The sequence below is a fragment of the Taurulus bubalis genome (assembly GCF_910589615.1).
Source record: "Taurulus bubalis genome assembly, chromosome: 8".
NCBI lineage: Eukaryota > Metazoa > Chordata > Actinopteri > Perciformes > Cottidae > Taurulus > Taurulus bubalis.
The window spans coordinates 14,314,799-14,337,923 of NC_136596.1; the positions used below are offsets into that span (position 1 = coordinate 14,314,799).

A 23,125-nucleotide genomic window follows, 5' to 3' on the forward strand; every position below is an offset into this window, starting at 1 on the left:
TGTGAACTGTTTCTTAATCCTCTTGACATGTGTTCAACCAGACTGCAGCCTGGTTACGTCTGCATGCATTTTGCAGTATTTTTTTTTAGAGTGAGGGCCAATTTAAGCCTCGACAGTCCTGCAGTTTGCTGTGCATCTACACTGCTCTGCTTCTTGTGTATTTATTAAATAAGAACACACAACAGAATGGTAATGGAACAAGAATAAGGGAGAGTAAAGACATGTAAGGAAACAAGTATTTAGCAAGGTAGGTAATGAAATGCTTTCCTTCTGTAGTCTCAAATGACAAGCTCCATCTATAAATAGTAAATCGATGATAAGATAATTAGGGATATTTATATTTGGCTTTGCTGGGTGTCAGACAAATATTTCAAAGACAGACCAACGTGTCCTGGATTGCACTCAACCAGCAATTCAGCCAGTGTGACTCAGGACATTGTTTAACTGAAATGGCACAAAACAGATTTACAGTTATCAGTAAATATTGTGCACACGGGTCAGACATCCAACAGATGTGTCAGACTACTGGAATGTCGCATAACATTATTCTCATCGTGTTGCGTGAGAAATAAATGAAGAAAAGGAATGAGTAAGCAACATAGCATATTCAACATAGACGAATGGCTATACATAAGAAGGCAATTATAGGGCTAATTTCAACAGTACCGTTCCCCCTTTACATTGTATGTAATAACTATTACAATAAATACCCAGGCTCATTTGGTTCTTGTGAACTACTTCATTGTACCAAGAAAAAGCATTTTATTTGGACAGAAATTATTTTACATCAGAACTGTAAATCAACACTGAAACATAATTCATATATTTATTACCCCTTGTTACAGGACACACACAATGTTCAAGTATGCCCAAGGAACTGAATGGAGCAATTAAAAAAAAAAAAAAAGAAGCATAAGAGAGATAAAATGCATTAAAAATAAGTGAACTGGCATTGCATTTCACAAAAATTCATAAGCTCATGATTTTGGAACAATTCACTGTAAAGTGCTAACTGGTTTGAGCTGAGAAAAGCACATGTTCCCTTTGAAAGATCATACACATTACTTTATACATGGAGATACAGTAATAGAAAGTCATCAGGCAAGCATTTACCAACCAGAAGACATGGACCACAATTAATTAATTAGTCCTTTAATAAGATAACTGCTTCCTTAATTTCCTTGTTAATGGTAACAATGAGAATCTTGCTACTGGTTGCCAGGACAATGCAAATTACAAATGCTGGTGTTGTCACTGCACAGTTTTCCTTCTTTTCTTGTAATTACATGCAATTGACTGACATACATCATCAAAAATCTCAAATCAAGTCCTTCTAATCCTTTTACAGATAGGAATCCTTGAACCAAAAGGATGAGTGTGAGGAGAGGAGAGCAAATATTGAGGAGTACAGGAGACCCTCCCATACTCCTCCTCCTCTTCCTCTCCCCCCCTGGATGTAGTGGGCTGGCCAGACAAAAGCAGGGATCTGTCCAGCTGATGCCTGCCTTCCTACAGGTCCTGAGAATCCACTATTTTCCTTTGTGCCTCTCATTGGGAGGCACGTTAAAAAAGAAGAAGAAAACTAACAAAAAATATCTGGAGGGATCTGGGTCAATAAATGTACCCTACCGTCCGCCTAAGGTGGACGTTCATCCTCTCACCCCAATCCTAACCATAAAAAGGTAAAAACAAGGTGTGCTGCAGAATGGCTTTACTCCTCACAGTCTGTGGGGGGAGCTAGAGCCCCTAGAAGTTGAGGTGCGTTTGGTGGTCTTGCGGCTGTTCGGTCGTGTCTGAATTATCTTGGTGGCCGAAGGTTTCCGAGCATCAGGCTGGCGCCTCCCCTGGGAGCCCCTCCGTTTGCCCCTTTGCCCTGCACGGCCCCTTCCAGCCCCCGCTGGTCACTTGCGTGAGTGAAGTGTGTCCTGGAACTTGGTGCTGGTGTAGCGGACGTGGAATCCTTTTTTGTTGATTGTATCGTCGGAGCGGAACTTGATCACAATGGAGTCACCGGCTGAGTAGATCTCCTCTGGAGGCTGTAACAAAACAGATTAATTTGTGCGGTCGCTTTCTGGTTCATTGACTGCACTTCCATTAAAAATAAAGACTTTTCACATGCTGAAACGGAAGTAAAATCAGTGACTACGACAAATGGCTTCTGACTGCAGATGACTGCTACTTCTGTAACAGCCATGGATGTAAGGGTCCGGATTCTAGGACTAGCCCTTTACAAATGTATTCTGATTCAGCCTGTGGCTGTTAGGATAAAATATACTCTGATGATTAGTTCCAGGTGCACCGCTCCATCAAGCTCATTTCGTCCCTAAACAAAACCATATACTGCATAGCATTTCATATGTTTTTACTGTCTTGAGTACAAAGTCTGCCAAACTATTTTCAATGTTCTAGTTTATGTGTGCACAGAAAATATGCAGACTTGACCTGGCTGTTTGTCAAAATAGCGGAATGACATGAATATTAATTCGGAACATCGTACTGAAAAATAATTAGTTGGTTGAGGTGCTCAGGCAGCAGAACTGTGGCTACGTCAAAGACAACGCTGTAATGTCAGAGCAGGCAAAGCTTGTGCAACCAACTGTAAAACACCGGGCTGTTGATTAAAGCCGCCATTCATGACATTAATAATGTATCTACAGAACCGCATAAGTCTTATTTTATTGCAAAAGAGATTTAAAACACAAGAAGAAAGTGGCCAACAAATGTAATTGTGCACGCAGCAAAATGTAGTCTGCTGTTTAACTGAGAAAGCCCTTGGGCTGAAAGTAAGCCTCCCCCCCCCCACACACTATACACTATAATGAGTTTTCACCCTACTTTGGACTGAATTGTGTCAGTTTATTTCGACCTGTTTTATAAAAGGAAACTTAATTGAGGAGCCACTCCCTGGGGGTTCTGGGGTGTTATGTCCCCTCCAGCAAACCGTTCACAGGAACAGGCGTGAGTAAAGGGCCAGAGCTTATTATGGAAGTGTGTAAATGGAATCAAGCTGTTCTCTGACCTGAGGAAACGTGTGTTTCTATTCCCTGCTGGCCAAATTGTTCCAGACTCAGGCTGCAGCCTCAGCATTGGCTGATTAATTCACTGTTACAACCCTATGTCTCTGAGACTTGTCTGAATACTCCTGCAGTTATACTGTAACCCGAAAAAAGTGCTGTGACAAACCAAGGAAAGACGTTCACAAAGTAGTGGTTGTTAGGAAAATGCTCTCACCCCTGAGCCACAATAACGTCCCAGCCGTGGAGACTTGGTGTCGGCTCCATCAAAGAGCTCCATGTAGTCATAGCCACAGTCCGCCTCCTCTTCAATCTCAAAGGTCTGGAAAATGAGCTCCACTCCGTAGCCTTTCTCCGCCGAGATCACCCACTGACAGTCAGAGGCTCCGGGGTAGTTATTGTCCCCGAACTGGGCGTGGGAGAACACGTCCTTGGTTTTGACCTCAGCCTTTAGGCGACCTCCACACTCTGACCAGAAAAATGTAGTTGGACATTTTGTAAGAAGAGGCCAACGTTGACAAGCTACAAGTTCAGCTGCTTGTACTAAGGTCTCGGGCTTATTTGTTTTACAGTCATACAGATACAAAAGATTCTCCAACATGCTCTGGAGTTGGATACGAGTCGTTATCATTCTCAGACTGGGTGGTGAATTGTTCCCAATACTAAATCCTGTAAGCATTAAATCCAAAAACCATTAAGATGTTTGATATGCGAGTAATTGATCTTAAATCAACCCATGTCCCAAAAACATAAAGTGATTTTACTAGAATCCTTCTCAGCTACTATTGTATTTTTTTTCCCGGAAGGGAACTAAAGTACTGTTATAACAGCATATATTCTTACCTGCAGTATGGGAAGCCTCAAAGCCTTTCTTCTGCACAGAATTATCAGAGAAGAAGCGAATGAACAGCTTATTGGCACTAGAAGTGATGGGTGAGGGCTTCTTGGTGCCACAGAAGCGACCCAGAGTTGGAGCTTTCCCATCTCGACCGTCGTAAATCTCAATGTGGTCATAAGCACACTCCAGGTGGGCCTCCATGTCAAGCTCGTTGAAGGCCTGCGACAAACAAGATGATGAGTATGTTGAAAGAATTAGAAATAGAAGTTGATGCGATCAAACTAAGTTCTATTAACGGTGATAAATGTTATTTTTTTGAGAACTTGTCGACACTGGAAACATTTTTATTCTCTCAACACACAGGTAAGCTATAGTAAATATTTGACAAGTTTAGTTTTATTGTAATTTAGAAACAGAGTCGTGCATGAGATGCTTTGATATCATCAGTTGGTGACTGATTTTCTTTCAGCAAATGCTAAAAATAGTACAAATATAAAAATATAATCTTTTTGTCTGAGACCGTAGATAAAAATGCATAGGATGCAGAAGAGGAAGCCACACAACATTGTTAGGAAATTGCATAACAATTTCTGACAGCAGCACAGTAAACACAGATGTCCTCTATGGATTTAGCAATTCAATTACATAAAATAGCTACACACAAATAAATACATGACTGACAAGTACAATCATACAGAGAGCTGGAGGAAGTGACACATACGATTTTGATTCGGTGGCCTGGAGTGGTGGTGAGTACCCAGGTGCATGCCTTCTTGCTGGGGTATTTATCCGGCCAATTGGGGCTGGTGATGATCCCGCTCACACTATTCACAGTGTGATCGCAGCCAGCTGTTAAAAAGACATTACTGAATCAACGCAGACCTCTGTATCATTCTAATATGGAAGAGTCTCTAACTGTTAGTAAGCATGTGCCCATCGACTCTAATGCCTGCTATGATTGCAAAAAAACAAGTCAGGAGTGAGAATAAATGTGCAAGCATATCAAAGAGACACCAGTTTGAGGTGACATACCTTCTTTACAGTCGTGTTTGTTCTCATGCAGCACAAAGCCGCTTCTGCACTGACAGCTGTAGCTCCCAAAGGTGTTGACACACTCATGTTGACAGCCACCGTTCTCCTTAGAGCACTCGTCTTTGTCTGAGGAAGCACAGGGGACACAACCTTGGAGACTGTTTCCTTTCGATACTGACTCCAAGTGACTGATTGAAAATACATCACTGTCAGTGAACTCACCTGAGAAGAACTGTGCTTTAAAGCCCTTTTTGGACACTGTATTGTCCGATTTAAACTCAATGCGCATGTTGTTGTACTGGGAGGTAATCGCTTCTGGTTTCTCTGCCCCACAGAACTTCCCATGGAGCCTTGAATCTGCTGACAGCCCACTGCGCACCTCCACGTAGTCATACTTACAAACCTAAGCACGGAAATAGAGCATGTGAACATTTTTATTTGGTTTTAATTATGTAACACAAGGATGACAGGTGGGCTTGTTGCAATGACGGAGAGAGCACATAGAACAAACCCACCCCGTGCCGATTCAAAATAACCCGAGTGCTCACGTCATTGCCCTCAGTCTCGAAGACGTCAAAGAGCAGAGTGATGCGGTACTGTGTGGGGGCAACCAGCTGCCAGATGCAGTTCTTGTTTGGGGGGTACTCTCTGGGCCAACCCGGGCTGGTGATTGACCCATTCAGCTTGGTGATGAAGCCTCCACATGCAGCTGGATAGAAAACACAACATTAGAAGAGACAAGGACAAACAAATAGTAAATAAATTGTCACCAAATATTATGCTGCAAACGTAGAGCTGAAATGAAAGTCGTCTGAAATATCCTTTTGTACGAAATAAACTTCATTACTGCCTGACCTTCCCATGAGGACTCAGGCAAGCTTTGTTACAGTTACGCAATACACACATGTTACAACAACTGGTGTTGCTCCTCACCTGGCTATTTTTAGCAAAACTCAATGTGCAGAGTTGATTCTTACCAACTGCAACAGATGTTATTTTGATACATGGATTGTAAAGTTATTAGATGTGGACCGAGTGAAACGTTGGAATACGAAAGGTTACAGTACTAAGCTGTTTTTACCTGCTATACGGATGCAAGGCACCATTTTATTTTTTTCTCTATATGTAAAAGGCAGGTATCATTAAAAAAAAAAAAATACTACCTTCTTTGATATTTTACCGTGCAATATTTGTACTTGACAGCATACTCTCGTATAAGAGTAGAACTGATTGCAATGGTGGTGTGAGAAAGTTGCAACGATGCAAATACTTACTGTCATTCTGTTCGCTAAGGGATTATTCAAGTGAGAGCATCTATTCTACTACGACTACTATTATATTTGTTGCGATTGGACAAATTATACATTTTTTATCATTAATGCATATGACAAACCCATATTCAACCTTCCTTTACAAATATACTTTTTCTTTTCTTGTTACTTCAACCATATTAGCTGCTTTTTACAAAAGCTAAAAAACTGCATAAGCTGAATATCAACGCATATGGCAAAGCTGTAGCAGTAGCTGACTTTCTTGAGAGGAGAGACTAAGAGGTCAACAAGATATTGCACAGCTTGTATAGTAGAAGTTACAGTAAGTCTTGAACTGCAACATATAATTTGAAATACAAATAATACTTCCATTGTTTGTATCTTAAATATTTAAAAGCCAGTGCTCGGCCAGCACAAGCATCACTGTTGGCATCTTTTCTGGCTTTTAGAAATTACTGTACTTATTGCATCTGGGGAGGTAACTGTGTAAAGTGCTCTAACATGTAAATTACATGGCGAGTATGGCTGGTGACTTTTCTCCCTGTACTTACCCTCGCAGCTGCGCTTGTCAGCAGCCAGCTCATAGCCTGGGTCACAAGCACACTTGTAGCTGCCTAATGTGTTGACACAGCGTTGCTCACAGCGACCGTTGTCCGGCTTGGAGCACTCATCCATCTCTGAAAACACAAAGATACGTTAGGACCCTTTTTGCTGGCCCCCTGGCTCGGTGGCTTACAAGAGAAACACCCAAAAACAACATCATAGCCAGACAAAGAAGGTTGTATAGAACCGGATGGTGAAAAAAAACCATCAGAAATAAACGTATCCTGCTATAATGTTAAAAAGATAACGACAGACTGTGATTGCGCTCTTAAGAATTTACAACCCGTAACCTCTGACCTTTGAAGAAGTTGGCAGCAAAGCCGGCCTTGTTGACAGAGCCATCTGAAACAAATTTCATCCACAGCTGGTTGGAGCTGGTTTTGATGTCATCTGGCTTGTCGTAGCCACAGAAGCGGCCCAGTAGGGGACTGTTTTCAGAGTTTCCATCACGGACCTCAAGGTAGTCATAGGCACAACTGTCATGTCTCTCAATCTGAGGAAGGTTAGAGGGTTTGAGGTTGGACATCAACAAAATCAGTCACAAAATTCCCCAAAAAGAATTAAAATTAATAATTACAAAAGAACTGGCATCTTACCTCAAAAGACTGGAAGGTAAGGCCTACGTGGTAGCCCTGAGCGACAGTAATCTTCCACACGCACACTTTGTTCGGCCTGTAGTCATCAGGGTAGTTGGGGGACTGGATCTGGCCGTTGTCTTTCTTCACCTCCCCACCACAGATGGCTGCATGTGACAGAAACCAAAAAAATTTAAAAAAAAAGAATACTGAGCTTCCTGAATAGCAATATCATCAGCACATGTCTCTAAAAAATAAAAATTTAAAAAAGCGCTCACTGCTCTGATTTACACAATGTGGATTAGCTGAAATGCCTCCACCACCAGCTCCCACACACACAAACACAAATCATCCCTTTGCACGGTCTGGAAACAATGGAGCAGAGTGTGAAGGCCGGCCAAAATCTGATTAATGCAGCAAAAGTGCCTGACACATCAGCAGTAGTGGAGCCAGAAATGGTGGCTATTACTGCAGCCTCTAGGCACATTGCTGGATCTGTGACTGGCCATGCGTTCAGTCAGCTGAGCGGCATACTGGAATTGGGTGCAGCGAGGTCGAGGAATGGATGCTTACCCTCATAAACGGCGGAGAAACCTTTTCCCACCCAGTTACTGCTGCTGCGGAACTCAATCCACAGTCGACTGTCGGTTGAGATGATTGGCTCTGGCAGTTTATCACCACAGAATCGACCTGGGTCAAAGGTGAAGACACAAACACACATAAAGCAAGGTTTGATTATCCACGACACTTGATATAGCTCTGAAATTCCTCTACACTGCAAAAAAACATAAAAATAGACAAGAACTAAACAATTCGTTTTTTTGGGGATTTCCCATTTGCTAAATTCATAAACTGTATGTCCCAGGTATGACGAGCTGAAACTAAGTCACTTTGTACCTTTTTCACTCTTTTACCCTACAGTTTCTGTACATAATGTACATACTTTTATAAATTTGAACCTATGTGAAACTTATGTTAAGTCTAACTACTGCAGTACCTTTTCTTTTATGATAGTAAGCGAATATTGTAGAATTCGGGACAACTGGTTGGACAATAAATATATTGCAGATGTCACCTTTTTGTGGTGAATTGGTAAAATTGTCATTAGATTAATCAATAATGAAGTGAAGTGTTAGTCAGAGCATTCTCCCGTTAAAACTGACCTTTGAGAGGTGCCTTCCTCCAGTATCCATCTCGGATTTCCACATGGTCATACCAACACAAGTGGCTCCTGTACAGATCCATGGAGGTGAAGTTCAGAATGATCTTAAAAACCAAGAGAGCATGATTACCGACACGTTCAGGTAAATACAATGTAAAAGAGACACCACATCTGTGAAAACAGTTAGTAAAGGCTGTTTTCAGGCATCTCAAAGTTGATCTGGTATTTTCATATGCTCATACCTTTTCCCCTGGCGTGACTGATATTCTCCAGATGCAGTGCATATAGGCCGAGTATCCGTTGGGGAAGCCAGGGGAGGAGAAGTTCCCGCTGCTGTCCTGCAGACTGTCCCCACATCCTGTTCACAAACACACACAGACCAACACGTAAGGCCTGAGCCGTAAGCATGATACACTGCCAATTTGTCTTTGCCTGAAAACACCTAAGCCACTAATTCAAACTATACACACACATCAGCTCTGAAGTAAATCCCCTGAAAACTCGCCACAGAGACAGATGCTGGATGCTGGAATTCTAAAATGAAATGTGAAGTAGAGGGCAGCTCTTTTATGTTCAAAAGAGCACATCTGCTTGTAATATTCACCCAAACCCCACCTACTCCAGATGATGATCACACAAAGGAATTGATACTGTGAGACACTTTCTCTGAGCATCCTCTGAAAATAAACCTGCTTACTATAAATAACCAAGCCCTCTGGAGGAAGTGATGCATTATGTACGCCTTTGCCAGTGAAAAAACAACCTTTATTTGACTGGCAAAAACTAAAATGTGCAAAACACCATGAGTCTCTGTGGTTAATTAAGACAGATAGGAAATGATATAGAGTAGATTGTATCTTTAGTTCTCAATCTCGAGAGATGTATGCACTCATTATTATTACTATGTGTTATCTTTACCTTGGGTTGGGTTTCGAAGGAGTCAGGAAAACATAACCCCGACTGTTCACATTCATTGCATCCCTTGAGGTTTGTGTGTAAGCAATAAAACGAGAATCCCTGAGCTAGGAGTTGTGTGTAATAAAGCTTGGCAGAGGTTTGCCAGTACTAAACCATTAACAAGCGCCCAGGCACACAATGGGAGATCCGTGGCTCTTTAAGATTTTTTTTCCAAGAACATGTGGAAACTCACCACCTCACCCCCAACAATGTGCGTCACATCAACCAGTCAGTTTCTTCCTCACGAGACAGAACTTGTCTTGAATGAAGAGACAGAATGCTTGCACAGAAACATATGGTTGAAAACCACACTAGCAGGTCCAGCTCTGGAGACCATCCCTATGTTTATTCATTGAGCTTTGATGTGAGGCCTGACCTACAATTAACTGTCTGTCATCAAATCTATTCAGCAGAAGCCTGTCCTCAATGTACATCTGTTAATGCTATAAATTATGTGTACTTCAACAGCGTTGAATCCTCTCTCTCATCCATGGAATCATTAACACAGTGAGTGGGTCGGAACAGGGTCAGGCTTATGTAACTCTCCTTAGTGTATACCATCACAGTTTACATGAAGTGAAGTGCTGTGCATACATGAGTGTTGTTCCCAACAATCTTTTAGTCATTTTCCTCTCGAGAACAGCTGTTCTTCTGCATCTAACTGGGAAAGAGTGATGACAAACTTCCTGTCTCTGGATAGTGTTTACACTCATCCCAGCTTGGGAATCTCGGACGCTGTAGCCAAGGAACCACACCACATCAATAGTAGATGCTTGGCTATTTCCACACAGTGTGAGCTGCATCTAGGGATGGCAAAAGGAGCTGCAGCTCTCTCTCTCTCTCTCTCTCTGCTATGTAACGTGCACACGCGCACACAAAATATAGACCGGAAAACCCATAGCAGGCAGCATCTGTCATTTTGGTCTTACTGGAGCATTTGTAGAGTTTGCGTGCCTGTGTGATATCCCCTTTGCTCAGTCTGGTTCTCTGGCCAATGGGTGGTCGCACTCCGTTCACATCGTAGCGTGGCAGGATGGTGTCCAGGAAGATGCCCCTGTAATCCAGCAAGAGAGACTGATGTTAATGTTGCATAAAACCCAGCCGGCATGCACACAATCCTGGTGACTATTCTTACATGCATGCACACCACAAAACATGTTTGCTCAAGGATTAAGTGATTTACCATCAATAGGGCAATTCAATAATTGTAAACATTATTATGAATGTTTTCTAAAGGATTTGGACTGCCAGTGTTAGCTAAGCTAATAAAGAATAAAGATCAGAAGGAACCAATCAGGATGTCGCCGCTTTTCCACTTTCCCATCATCATTATCTAATGAAGTCAATTAGAACATTTTTTGTTTTTAAATCTCAAATCGATGTATAAGTAGGTAAAGGTTGTTTTTTCATTTTTATTTAAAAATAAAAATGCCTTTTTTGACTTTGATTCTTTCAGATCTACTCGTCCCTTTCATAAATGACTGAAACGGTCCATCTGTTGTATTTTAGCCAGTCTTCCTTCCTTTGAGGTCAGGGTTAAACAATCTGTTTCTGAGGTTATGGCTGACATCATTCTTCATACACGTCTGCCCTACACATGGGCCCAAACGCAGAGCTTAAGCCCTTCTTCAGAGGATCTGTGCAAGCTCAATAAATTGCATAAGCTATGAAGGTAGGGATGTGGACAAACAAAAAAACGATCAGGTAAAGCATCTAAGTAACAAACAAAAAAAGAAAGATGGAAGAACAGTAACTACAGAAACACTAATTTCCCTTTGCTGTCTCACTTGACAATTTGCTAGTTTATCATCTCTATTTTTTTCAAAGTATTGGCGAGAAACGGCCTGGCTCCCTTGTCGTTCCCATGGTGACATGCCTATCAACGCCAGGCATGTGCAAACAGAGCAGCCTGAGCTAACAGTTTAGACTCTGTAAGCTTCCAGGAGCCCGTATGCTGGCTGTCGGTAAAAAACGCCACTCCAGCCGGTGTCAGAGCAGACAAAGGGCACATTGGCAGATCTCTATTTGAGTTGGCACTGCTCCATGCACCGGTCCTGAAATATATCTCTGGAGCCAAAGAGGGGGCATGCAGAGTTGTGGGTTGGGTAACACACCCCAGACAAAAAGCATGAGGATCAGCCTTGCTTGTCCCCTGGAGACCCAGCAAAACATCAAGACCAGCCATGAAATCTTCTGAACAACACACACAGTAAAGGCCCTGGCTTCCCACGGTGATTTACTGTAAAACACCAGGCAAACACACTGGCTAATAATGGTGTAACAACGAAAGACACTGGCACAGGTAAATCAACCAATCACCGTTCAAGAGAAAGTGCTTGGAATGACTTGTGAAAAGCTAACAGGAGCCTCTTGTTTGCTAATACATCGCTGTGAAACATTCCTCAGCAGTGGCAGCCATTCCTCTCTCGTGTCGAAACGGTCTTATTGATCAACACAGTTCCACAAATTAAGATAGCCACAGAGTAGGAGTGAAAAAAAGAACAGGACGGATTACCCAACATAAACAAACTTTCAGAAAGGGCTGCTCCATTGTGCATCAGACAGCAGTGCATTCCACACATTTAGAGAATCAATAGGTTAAGTCCAAATCCTGACCTAAGAATGACAGAAACTAAATGAATATCCTGTTTTTAAGTGTCGAGTGGCCTGAAATCCCAAATAAGTTCAAACGGTCCTCTATAAACACCTTTCTTTTTTTGGAAAACACTGTATCAGCTGAAGTGGACTTTGTTCAGGTCACAAAATGATCCGGTAAATCTGAAAGCCCACGAGAGAAATAGCTGTTGTTGGTATGAACAAAAAGGATTAATTTGGTGTTAATTCATGACTCTCCATTCCCTCACTTTCCTGTTTTGCTGTTCAATACTAAACACTAAACCTAACTAAATAAAATCCTGCAATAGACAGCTCCAATTTCAGCTCCATTCTGTGTAAAGTGCATTCTCGACCTACAGTTTGGACGCACTGGGCATGACAGGCATTTCTGTACATTAGCCGACACCCAGCCACAGCCTCCGTTTTTAGACAAAGATTGCCTCTCTGCTTCCCAGAATCTGTTTGCCGCAAGAGCATGGCAGTTGACTTGAGGAGCGGCGCATACACAGAGAGTAACACAGAGCATGGTAGAAAGTATATAAATGCAGCTGACATAAAGGGCCAAGTTAAAAAAAAAGGCAGCCAACAGCTGGTTCTCATATTGGAGTAAGGTAATGATCTGAGTCTGGGTTGCCTCCTCTGTGTGCCCATATATCACATTACACCCATTCTGGCTCACTGGAGGCTGTCACAACTACTATAGGTAGAACATTGCAAAATTGAAGTGACCTGCAACTGTAAGAGGTTCCCACTGTGTTCTGTGTATCTATGCAAGACAGGCAAGGGTCAAAATGCAGTTTTCATACACAAAACTAAAGTCATATCCTGTACATGTCAGCATGGGGTAACCATAATATTTACACCACTAAAGTTTGGTTGTCAATGCCTGCGAAATAATCTAATGTCCATGGTTGTAAAAAAGCTACTTTGCCGTGAGCGTAGTGATGCTTTTGTAATTACAAAGTTGACTCAGAAGCCGAGTCAACTTCTCCCAAGAGGAATATATTGGTTTTGCAGTCACCCAGCTGGTGAACGAGACTTTTAAATACCGGCAGCCTAAGATGACTAGTCTCCCTGACCAGTGTTTTTCATGGGGCTCTTTCCAATAAGGTCTTTCCTCTGACGCCGAAACACCTGTGTGGGCTGAACGACAGCACAACATCTGGAAAAACTTCCTGTTGCGTTTGACTGGAAGCAAGGAATGAGGTCAGCTGGCGACAAAACTAAGTGTCGAGTAAGGGTGACACATTTACAGTTCTCCTTTTACAAACAGGATCTTGCATTGAGATGCAACATGCTTCCAGTATCCAACTAATTCAATACCAAATTTGGTTTAATCTGGGTCTCCACAGTTTAGCCATTTAAAAGACAACTGTCCAAAGTCTACGTTTTTCAATTTTAGAGTCATGTGAATTTATTTACTGAGCAAAGGGAGCGAGGCAAGATCTAAGCATGGACAGGGGACAGCAATGCCCCACCAAAGTATCCGCCTGCTCCACCAACACCAAGTATCCTCCCTTCACCCAAATAAATAAAAAAAGGAAGTATTCAAAAGTCCACTGAACACACTGCATTTCTCAAAAACATTTACATTGAGCTTTTTAACAGCAGATAAAGGTCAAAGATGCATTAAAAACACAGCCAAAAACTTTACTGAGGTCAAAGTAACTACTCTACTAGTCTACTGTATGTTAGCATGCCCGTCTTTCAATCAGAGGGTTGGAGGTTTGAGCCCCGGCACCGCTAGTCCTTGTCGTTGTATCCTTGAGCAAGACACTTAACCCCTAATTGCTCCCCGTTGCTGTGTCTGCGGTGTATGTAAGTCGCTTTGGATAAAAGCGTCAGCTAAATGAAATGTAATCTGAAGATTTGTTTCATTTCAATTCAAAAAGTCAAAGAAGGCATTGGTAAAAACCAATTTTTATTACATTTCAGATACCCCCAAATCTTCCATTTACCTATGTTTTTTTAATATTCTTATGTACTTTGTTTTATCCATGGTTTACATTTGGAGTTATTCTGTAATCAAGCAATGTTTTTGTTTATGTTCATTATAAATCATACCTGCTTACAGCCAATTGGTGTGTAGTGTATCAGTAGAGAAGAAAAGGGAGTGAAGGTGTCAATACATTTACCTTCTATAACAAAGCTCTAATGATTCTTAAAAACAAGGAATAGGCATGGTTTTCAAAAATGAATGGCTATTTAGAGACTGTGTGGGCTAAACGCACACAAGACGCCCAATTGTCCTTTACAATAATTAATTAAGTGTACAAATCGGGTTGCAAACTCATTAAAAATATTCAATAATTAAGTTTAGTGTATATGAAGGAACATAGGCTATATAATGTGCCACAGGCCATAACATTGGGGGTTTTATGGCCTAGCACATGGGAAACATTAATTGTGACAATTACATTTCTACTCCTCCATTCCTTACCACTAGTGCAGAGCCCATTTAAAACCTGCCTGTTCAGAACGGGCCCATGCTTGGCCGCTCATACAAACGGCATCACACAAAAGGCTCCCAAGTTTATAGTTTTACTTCAGAAAATAAATCACTACAACTACCAATACCAACATACCCAACTAGAGACTAAATGACTAAAAATGTATTTATTTATGTATTATATCTTTATTGTTTGTACTGTTTTTTTTCTCTCACTGATGTCTCTTGTCCACTTTGCTGCTGTAATCCTGCAAATTCCCCCACTTTGGGACTAATAAAGGAATCTTTATTAATATCTTATCTTATCCTAATGAACGTAGCCAAGGTCATTTCCAAACAGGCGTAGTTGCCACTTGTTTTGATACAACTACTACATTTATAAAGTAGAGCACGGACTGGTTAAGTACACTCTGGTTCAATTCTCCTTTCAGTTTGCTGACCACTCATGTTGACTACAGGAAAGTAAGGAAGATTTTAGTTGTAGAGGGAACTGCAGTCAATGAGCCGCAGTCTGCCTTCTGCAGACGAAATGCTGGATTTAAGTGTGCAGAGCCCTGAACCCCACCCCTCTGCTGCACAGAGCTCTATGTGCTTGTTTATTCAAAGTTTATTAATATTGAACATGAAATTGCACCATATTTGACAAAGCACTCCAATGGGTCCACAGCGATGCAGCCGCCAAGTGTGAAGTAGATCAGATGAGCGGTTCTCGAGATATGCAAAAGACACACAGACAGACCAACATAGATTCCTTGCACTATTGTTAGAAGTGTGTAATTATTAGCAGTTTACTTACATTGAGCTTGGAATGCAACAACACCAATTAGTAGCAAGGCATGTATTATAAAAAAAAAGTGTTATAAAAAGGTGCTAAAAGGGCTTTCCAGTAGACCTAGCAAATAAAGCTACGAGTCCCTGCAGTAGCCCGGGGTGAACATCATGCTACTAATCACCAAAGCCTCTTCAAAGAGCCTTTAGGAGCATAATGAGGCGGTTCATGGTGTGAAAGCACAACTTTTACAAGGAGCTTCACGTAGCCTTGAAAGTAGCACATGGCATTTTTAGTCATGATGAAGCAGGACTGCTGTTGCTGTGCTCGCTCAGTCCCAGGACTGATGCTGCTTTACTGGAGCTTCTGCTTCTGCAAAAGCAGCAGGAATCGAAGAGGAGTCCTAATTTGAACAAGCTGTGGGAAGGAGCTGGCATATCCCTCACAAACACTTTCACTATGGCTACAAAGACTTGGCTTTCACTCTAAAGATTTTTTATTTATTTATTTGAATCATTTTGTGTTTTTCAGAGGCGTTGGATTTTAACAATTTAAAACACAGACACTGCTGCCACACTGGGAGTGAAAAGATGCACAAACAGGTAAAAACCTATGAAGCAAGATCTACTCTGATCCACGCGGTGCCCCAAAGGAAAAAGCTAAATGGAACCAGACACGTCTGATTTCTTGCTACAACTTACTTCATGCAAGTATATTATTTCTTTCCATTACAGCAAAGGACATCTTATCCAAATATTTAATAAATCACATTAGTGCTCCTCCAGTCTCCCTAAAGCCCCCTGCAATGTGAGCATCAATTGTTGAAGAAAAAAAGGTCTGCCAAAAGAAACATAGACAATAGTCTTTAGTTCAAAACACAGGCTTTTCTGTGGGACCTACTTTATAAATATATAGACTAAAGACCCACCTTCTCCCAAGAAAACAGTTTATATCTCTTTGCTCATGAAATCAACAGCGAGGAACAATTCTGATCCAAGATAGACATTCAAAGAAAAGTGAGCTTTTTTTCAAGTTGATGTCCTCAGGCTACACGCTAGTCTTCTAGTGATTTATTATTGGGGAGAATTTAGTGTTTCATTCTTCTCTTTCGGAATCCTGCCACATTACTCAGCAGCAGCCCGTACACACAGACCTGGTGCATTACAGATCTATATACTCATAAAACTCTAAGAGCAGAAATGGAAAATAGAGATAATGGGTTAAAAGGTTGCAGCAGAGTGGGAAACAGCTTGGCCTGACTCAATCTAAGACTAGTTTTCATGTCTGGGGCGTATCGAGTGGAACTTGGCTCCTACCTGGAGAATGTATTCCTGGCATAATGCATGATACTGTCAAAGTCATAGACCTCTCCCAACGAGTCCACCTCCCCGGGTTCCATCTTCAAAAAGTTATACTCTTGTCCTGTGAAAGGAAAAAGGGAAAAGCACAGTTGAAATATGAAGCAGAGTCATACTGTGCCACCTTATGTATGTATGTTTGTCAAAGGTCAATACAGTTTGACTCTGAAAAAATGGATCATACGACGGGGCTACAGATACAAGACACAGCTAATGTTTCACAGTAAGATTTTATGCATTTTAGGATGACAAATAATTCAACATTTTATATTTGACAGACAAAAATTTGAAAAAGCTGGCCCGGATACTGACTGTCACGATCAGCTGTTTATATGCCGTTGACCAGTTCTATAAACACTTGAAGGCTGAGGATGAGCGTACACCCCACTTGTGTTTTTTTCTGTTTTTAGCATCCTAGCCCAGACTTTCTGTGTGTACAAATGTGTTACTTTTATTTTTTTGACTCTTACTGCATCTATCCAACATTATTGCTGAGGGAGTGATGAGACCTGGGCTCCTACCTGGTTGTATGTTGTCCCTGATAATGCTGACGTGTTCGTCTCGGTCAGGCCGTGTGTGTTCGTGCCAGAATCCAATCACATGACCCAACTCGTGCACCACAATGCCAAACTTGTCACAGTTCTTCCCGATGGATATGGCCTGAGGGCTCCCTCCGCGGCGACCCACATAGGAGCAGCACCTGTGAATCAGAGATACACACACACGGTAAATGAAAAAAAAAAAAAACACTAACAAACAAATGGAAACCCCATGTTTCCCTGGGGAGAAGAAGAAGGAATGTGTTCCTGGCTCTCTAATGTTTACTAAATCCTTTATTTGTACATGCTCTGTACATATAACATGGAGCTTGTAATGAGAGCAATAACATGGAGCTTGTAATGAGAGCAACATTATCTCAACAACCTCTGGTCTGTTGCAGGCGAGCTGTACGAGGTGACCTGTCATCCACACATACAGCAGTGACATTCATTCATCTGCCAATGCAACTGCTGACTGCGCCGGTGGAAGCTGGCTGCAGCGCTCCATCTCAGCGTGACATGAAAGGTTCAGTGTGGGAGTTGGGAGGACGGGCACACACATCACGGCCCTGTGGGCCAGACAGCCGCTCTTTAATTACTGCGAGCCAGGCCAGTCTCTCCTGAGACACGCCTTGAACTTTGCACAGGACAGATGGGGTCCTGCTGAATATGCAGCAGAGTCAAGCTTTCCCACTGCTAACCGCTGCCGCCTGCGTGGATAATGTCATCCCTGTTTCTCCAGATGCCAGTTACCAAGAAAAAAATGGCGATCAACAGTTGGCTGGAAAAAACTCAGTTTTATGAGCTGCATCCGCTTTCTGTTAAGCGGTTTGAGTTGAATGATACATATCAGTGGGAGAGGTACATTGGGTATAATGGCATAATGGTTTCAGCTTGTGGTTTAAATCTGTGTGAGGTTAAAACATGGGAACTGGAAACGTTTTAGGTTTGTGTATCCCCTGCGAACCTCTCTAATACGTATCCTAACAGCTCTGCCATCTTTTTCCTGAAAATCATTTTCTCAAATTAAAAAGGTTGAACTGGTTTGTGTTCTCAGTAGCTAGTGCTTAAATTTTGAAATATTTCATCGCTAAATTAAAGATCCCTGCACACCCAAACAGGTTGTCAATAGTCGCTTACAACAGCACTTTCCCTGAGTGTCTGTTTAAGAAGAGATGCTGAGTGGACACTGAGCCTAACTTTAGTGGCGTGTTATTGAGGAAGTCTCTCCCTTGGATGCCACTCTGTTCACCATGTTTGACACACGTGCTCAGTGACTGATGCAGAGTGATGATGAGGCACTGGAAACATTCCTGGCCACTGAATGGCCGTCTTTCTCAGAAATGGCATGGGGCTGAAATAACCACTCACACAGAGACGGCAAACAGAGAGGATGACAATGGTGAAAGGCTGCAGAGCAGGGAGCAAGTAGAGGTACTTAGGGGCTAAATAATTAGCTGCAGATAACAAAAGGCTCAACAGAGGCTGACCATTGTTCAGTTCCTTCATGTGGAAGCTAAAAACCCCGCTGACTCACCCACACGGTCGGTAGGTGAAGACAATATAGCTTTCTTCCTGTGTCCTCTCAATAAAGGTCACACAGGTGTGCTTCTCCCAGTGCCGCATGGCTTGGCGGAATATTGCCCGCTGGCTGCCTGAAAAGAACGACAGAGACGGTGAGATCAGGGGAGCTGACGAAAACACACTTAAACATTTTATAGAAAAGGGGAGCTGAATAGAAACAGCAACAGCTGAAAACCGCTTCAATACGTAGAGTTGACTAGAAAGCTACTGGAAATGAAGTCATGTGACATCATAATGCCAACTTATTACACTTTAACCTCTTAACATTCCTGTAAAATTTTACGAAAAACGTCTATCCAGGTATACCCAAAGTAAATTGCAAGCTGTACTTGAACTATTTGGAGTAAATGCATGGTCTTGGTCTCTTTTGAAAGGTAACAATCTGAAGCTTTTCCCCCTCAATAGTCAGAATCACTTTAAGTGACACTGAGTTATATGAGTTTGAACACACTAAAGTATAAGGTTTTTATTTCTGCCAGAACATTTATTTGTAAATAGATGCCTATAGATGACTATAAATGGGACTTATGGACTGGAAAACACAATGGGACCATAGCCTGAAGCCTTTTCTAGTCTAAGTAAAAAGTTGACAACAATATCACAGAAAATGAATATTTTACACATTTTACACGTTTTTCTAATGAAATGTCTAGGCGTTTTTTCATTTTGAGACTGAAAATATTCCTGATATATATACCTATTAAAAAGGCTTATAGTCTTGCAAACTTATAGAGGTACTATTCATATATACTACCAGTATTACTGACAGAGAAAATGAAGTATAAATGCATTTTTATGCTAATTCAATGACAGACTGAAGCTCTATCAGCAGCTGTCTCTTCTCATCAAATTGAAGGCTGTTGCGATTATTTGCCCCCCCTCTTCCTGCTACTCGTTGTTTAGGGAATTTCATTGGCTGTCCGAAATGCCTGTCATCTGAGCTGTACAACATGACAGGCTTGAGCCACGTAAGAAAATAGAGGCTGAGCCTGAACTTCAACGTAGCTTCTGGTTGGGTAATGTAGCTTGTCAGTCAGGACATGAAGCTCCTATTGGTTCAAGTGCGGTCTCATTGTAAACGTTAGATTTCGGCGGACATGTTGGGTACTGAGTTTGTAGCTGTGCGCTGTGCAAAGGTGCTTTTTTCCTGTTTTTCTTTCATATCTTCCAGCCGATATGAAATGATGCAACGCCAGTTGGTGGATATTTATGGATGTAATCACGTGTTTTGGATTAAATCTTTTATGGGATTTATTTGTATTGGACCTTTACGACGTAACAACGCCGTTTTTGTTGGAATGTTATGGATTTATGGATCAATATGAGGCGTCATCGGTGAGTTGCCTGGATTTTGCTATCATTTGTTGTTGTCTGACAAAAGTCTTGTTTGCAGCTGCTGTGGTGGTCTGATCTTGAAACAGGTTACACAGCTGGAATCACATGTTTCCAGAAACATATAGCACTCGTACCGAACATGTACCGAACGATAAATAGGGCGTATAGTGTACCCTAGAATGTCCAGAAAAGGACGCCCGCGGGACGGCAGAAGGTAAACAGGTATATTTCCTAAAGTTTTGGAATTGCTCATCCATCACATAAACATTGCATTACCTTTTTTGCATTTAAACAATTACCCTGACAAGATGACACATTACATCAGTGCATTTGTTTATTTCTTTAAACTCTAAGTTCCAGACGACACCTCAATACTTGATTTTTTTTTATGTATGTGAAATCACTGTTACTTACCACTAAAGTTTCCACTGATGACATAGGGAATAACACCTTCAGGCCAAACTCGTTCAGGTCTGGAGGTGGCAGCCCTTTTCCTGCGGAGTGAACTTTGCCTAGTTTGGCTACTGTGGTTGGTTGAGCCTTAAGATTTCAAATTAAAAAGACAAGAAAAACACAAATTACATTTCTGGCTGACATTTTTATGAAGAGCACATATACTTTAGCATTGAATAGTTCCTCAGATGACAAAAGAGACTTTTATCCTAAAACTAGAGTACACTGCTTCCAGCTTTAATGCCATTCAGAAATGAATTATTATTTATCACTTCTGAAATTACATTTATCCCCTTAAAGAGACGTTTGTTCAAATAACATTGTCTTCCCCTTTTGCACAAATGGATTTTCTTGAAGCTGAATTATTTCTTCTTCCAAATTAATTTCACCACTTTAATGTCACTCAAACGCACATAGATGCAGAGTAACCATGGAGACTAAGCTCCCACCTAAACCTGGGGATAAGAAGAAGAAACAGCCATATGTGTAACACACATAGCACAATCTGTACTTCACTATGCTGCAGAACAGGCAGTTATAATAAAGCAAATATAACCACTATCATCTGGTACAAACCCATTTTACAAAAAACGTTTGAAAATAAATGAAAAAAAAGAAGAGTGCATTTAAATTAGAAAATAAATTAAAAAGGAAAATGCGTATTTCTTTTGCTTGGTTTTCAATTGACTTACTTAATTATGCAGTTTTCTGCAGAATCAGTGTAATAGTTTGACGTTAATTGGCATTATCTGTTTGGCATTGGGCCATGAGGACAATAACTAATCTAAAAAGACAAACGCATCACTCTGATGTGTCAAAAAAGCATTTTGAAATTAATTCAAGAACATTTAAGAAGGACTGCATTCCACCAGGAAGTAAAGTGGTGCCTCTGAGTGTTATTTCCTGCCATAACTTAAAAAGAAATAGGAAAGATGGTGAAATAAAGATGGGGTCGTTTTCTTGTGACAAACAGGTTTTTACAGTTTTAAGATTAGGTTCTCCTTTAAAGTAAATACATTTTTTACTTTTGATTATGCATTATTACATAATTGAACAAAAATATATTATATATATTTCCTTTTAAGGAGGAACCGTAAATGTGTGTAGGAGAAAAAACTTCAGAAGTTTGCATGTATACAAAGACAATTTGCTCTTGTACCTTCATATTGTTCCATTTTTTTAATTTTACCAAAATGTTAGAGAGATAATGTTGATGTGCTTAAGAGGGTTGGGACGCGGTAGGTTTTGGTCCACATGAAGACTCCCCATTGTACATTGATGCCCATCCCTGGTTCCAAGGTTAATACATTATTAATTTAACCTTTATTCAAATAATTATTAAGATATTGACCTCTATACAAGGAGGCATTGTATGTGATTGCAGCAGAAACAGTTATGTCTTGCACAACATCCCCTGCTTGAATGGCATATAAGGGAACAAGTCTGCAGAAGACAAAACTTCAGCAACATATAAAAATGCAAAGAACCAGTTTATTGTGAGACTTAATCTAGATAACCCTAATGAAGGCCACCGACCGAAGGATTCGATCTCACAATAAAGTTGTTCTTCGTACAATAAGCATCACTGTAGAAACAAAGACAAGTACATATACAGCTGGTTCAAGTACATCCTGCCAATGGACTGGTATTCCATAACAATACTTTAAGCTGTACAACTATGCGCCCTCATAAAGTAAATTTGATTAACATGCGAGCCACAGTTTGCACAGCTTTTTGCTAGAACAATGTGTTCTGTCGAATTTCAGTCTGCAAGAGTAAATCTTAGCAGCCTGCTGAGATCAATTAGCACGAACATTTGTGCATGTGTTGAGGAAAAGTCTGATAGCAGCCAAATGGGCTCGGTTAACTGATAAGAAAGAGTGCTGCGGAGAAAAAACTTGAGGAAGATGTGTTGATTACAATAATATGATTGGATCTACCACCTTCATTTATAGTTAAGCAGTGGGGGACTTTAGGTCAAAGGCTGTATTGGTTGTTATTCTGATAATATTATTTATGCTCTTTGATTATAAAGACAAGACAACAAGGGCTGAAAAATAAGGATTAGAGTTGGGATCCTGCAAAGAGATACACCGACACCTGTAGAAAAGAAGAAGTTAAGCATGCAGCTGCTGGGTTCAGGTTTATGATACGTTCATTGTCTCGTGAGGTGAAGTGACAGACTGAGCAGCATTGAGGAAGGTTTTGAACCCAACAATTTAATTCATTGACACTGTATGGAAAAAACTAAATAAAATAATGATTTGTCATGTTTCCTGAAGTTTGTTTAATAATCAACAATTCAAATTGTGTGCATATACTAACAATTAAATCATGAAAGAATGAAAGTAGAATGTTAAAAACATATAATTTTATTGCAAACTTTTGAACCAATTTGTAAAAAAAAAAAGTTGACTACTCTTAAAGATACTTAAGTTGTTCATTCCTAATTATATAATGATTGAAACGTTCTACTTTTGGAGATATTATTGACTTGTGTGATTTAGGAGGACCTCTGTGGCAGCCTGATGTGGTAGATACAACAATGTATGAAGGTGGCCTTGACTACC

General features: G+C 41.0%; 1 protein-coding gene across 1 annotated transcript in view; it reads right to left on the reverse strand.

The window, feature by feature from the left end:
- Window positions 1–700: 700 nt before the first annotated feature.
- The window catches only part of bmp1a (bone morphogenetic protein 1a), a gene marked incomplete at its 5' end in the record, with an annotated part of 31,056 nt that continues 8,631 nt past the window's right edge, over window positions 701–23,125 (reverse strand). The window contains 18 exons of the mRNA XM_079222003.1: window positions 701–2,036; window positions 3,232–3,482; window positions 3,858–4,071; window positions 4,574–4,701; window positions 4,885–5,010; window positions 5,107–5,287; window positions 5,433–5,593; window positions 6,707–6,832; window positions 7,056–7,251; window positions 7,355–7,500; window positions 7,907–8,023; window positions 8,497–8,599; window positions 8,738–8,853; window positions 10,382–10,506; window positions 16,603–16,708; window positions 17,166–17,344; window positions 18,721–18,834; window positions 20,513–20,642. Of these exons, the coding sequence (XP_079078129.1) occupies window positions 1,902–2,036; window positions 3,232–3,482; window positions 3,858–4,071; window positions 4,574–4,701; window positions 4,885–5,010; window positions 5,107–5,287; window positions 5,433–5,593; window positions 6,707–6,832; window positions 7,056–7,251; window positions 7,355–7,500; window positions 7,907–8,023; window positions 8,497–8,599; window positions 8,738–8,853; window positions 10,382–10,506; window positions 16,603–16,708; window positions 17,166–17,344; window positions 18,721–18,834; window positions 20,513–20,642 (2,654 nt within the window). The 3' untranslated portion in view covers window positions 701–1,901. The remainder of the gene's footprint in view (window positions 2,037–3,231; window positions 3,483–3,857; window positions 4,072–4,573; window positions 4,702–4,884; window positions 5,011–5,106; window positions 5,288–5,432; window positions 5,594–6,706; window positions 6,833–7,055; window positions 7,252–7,354; window positions 7,501–7,906; window positions 8,024–8,496; window positions 8,600–8,737; window positions 8,854–10,381; window positions 10,507–16,602; window positions 16,709–17,165; window positions 17,345–18,720; window positions 18,835–20,512; window positions 20,643–23,125) is intronic.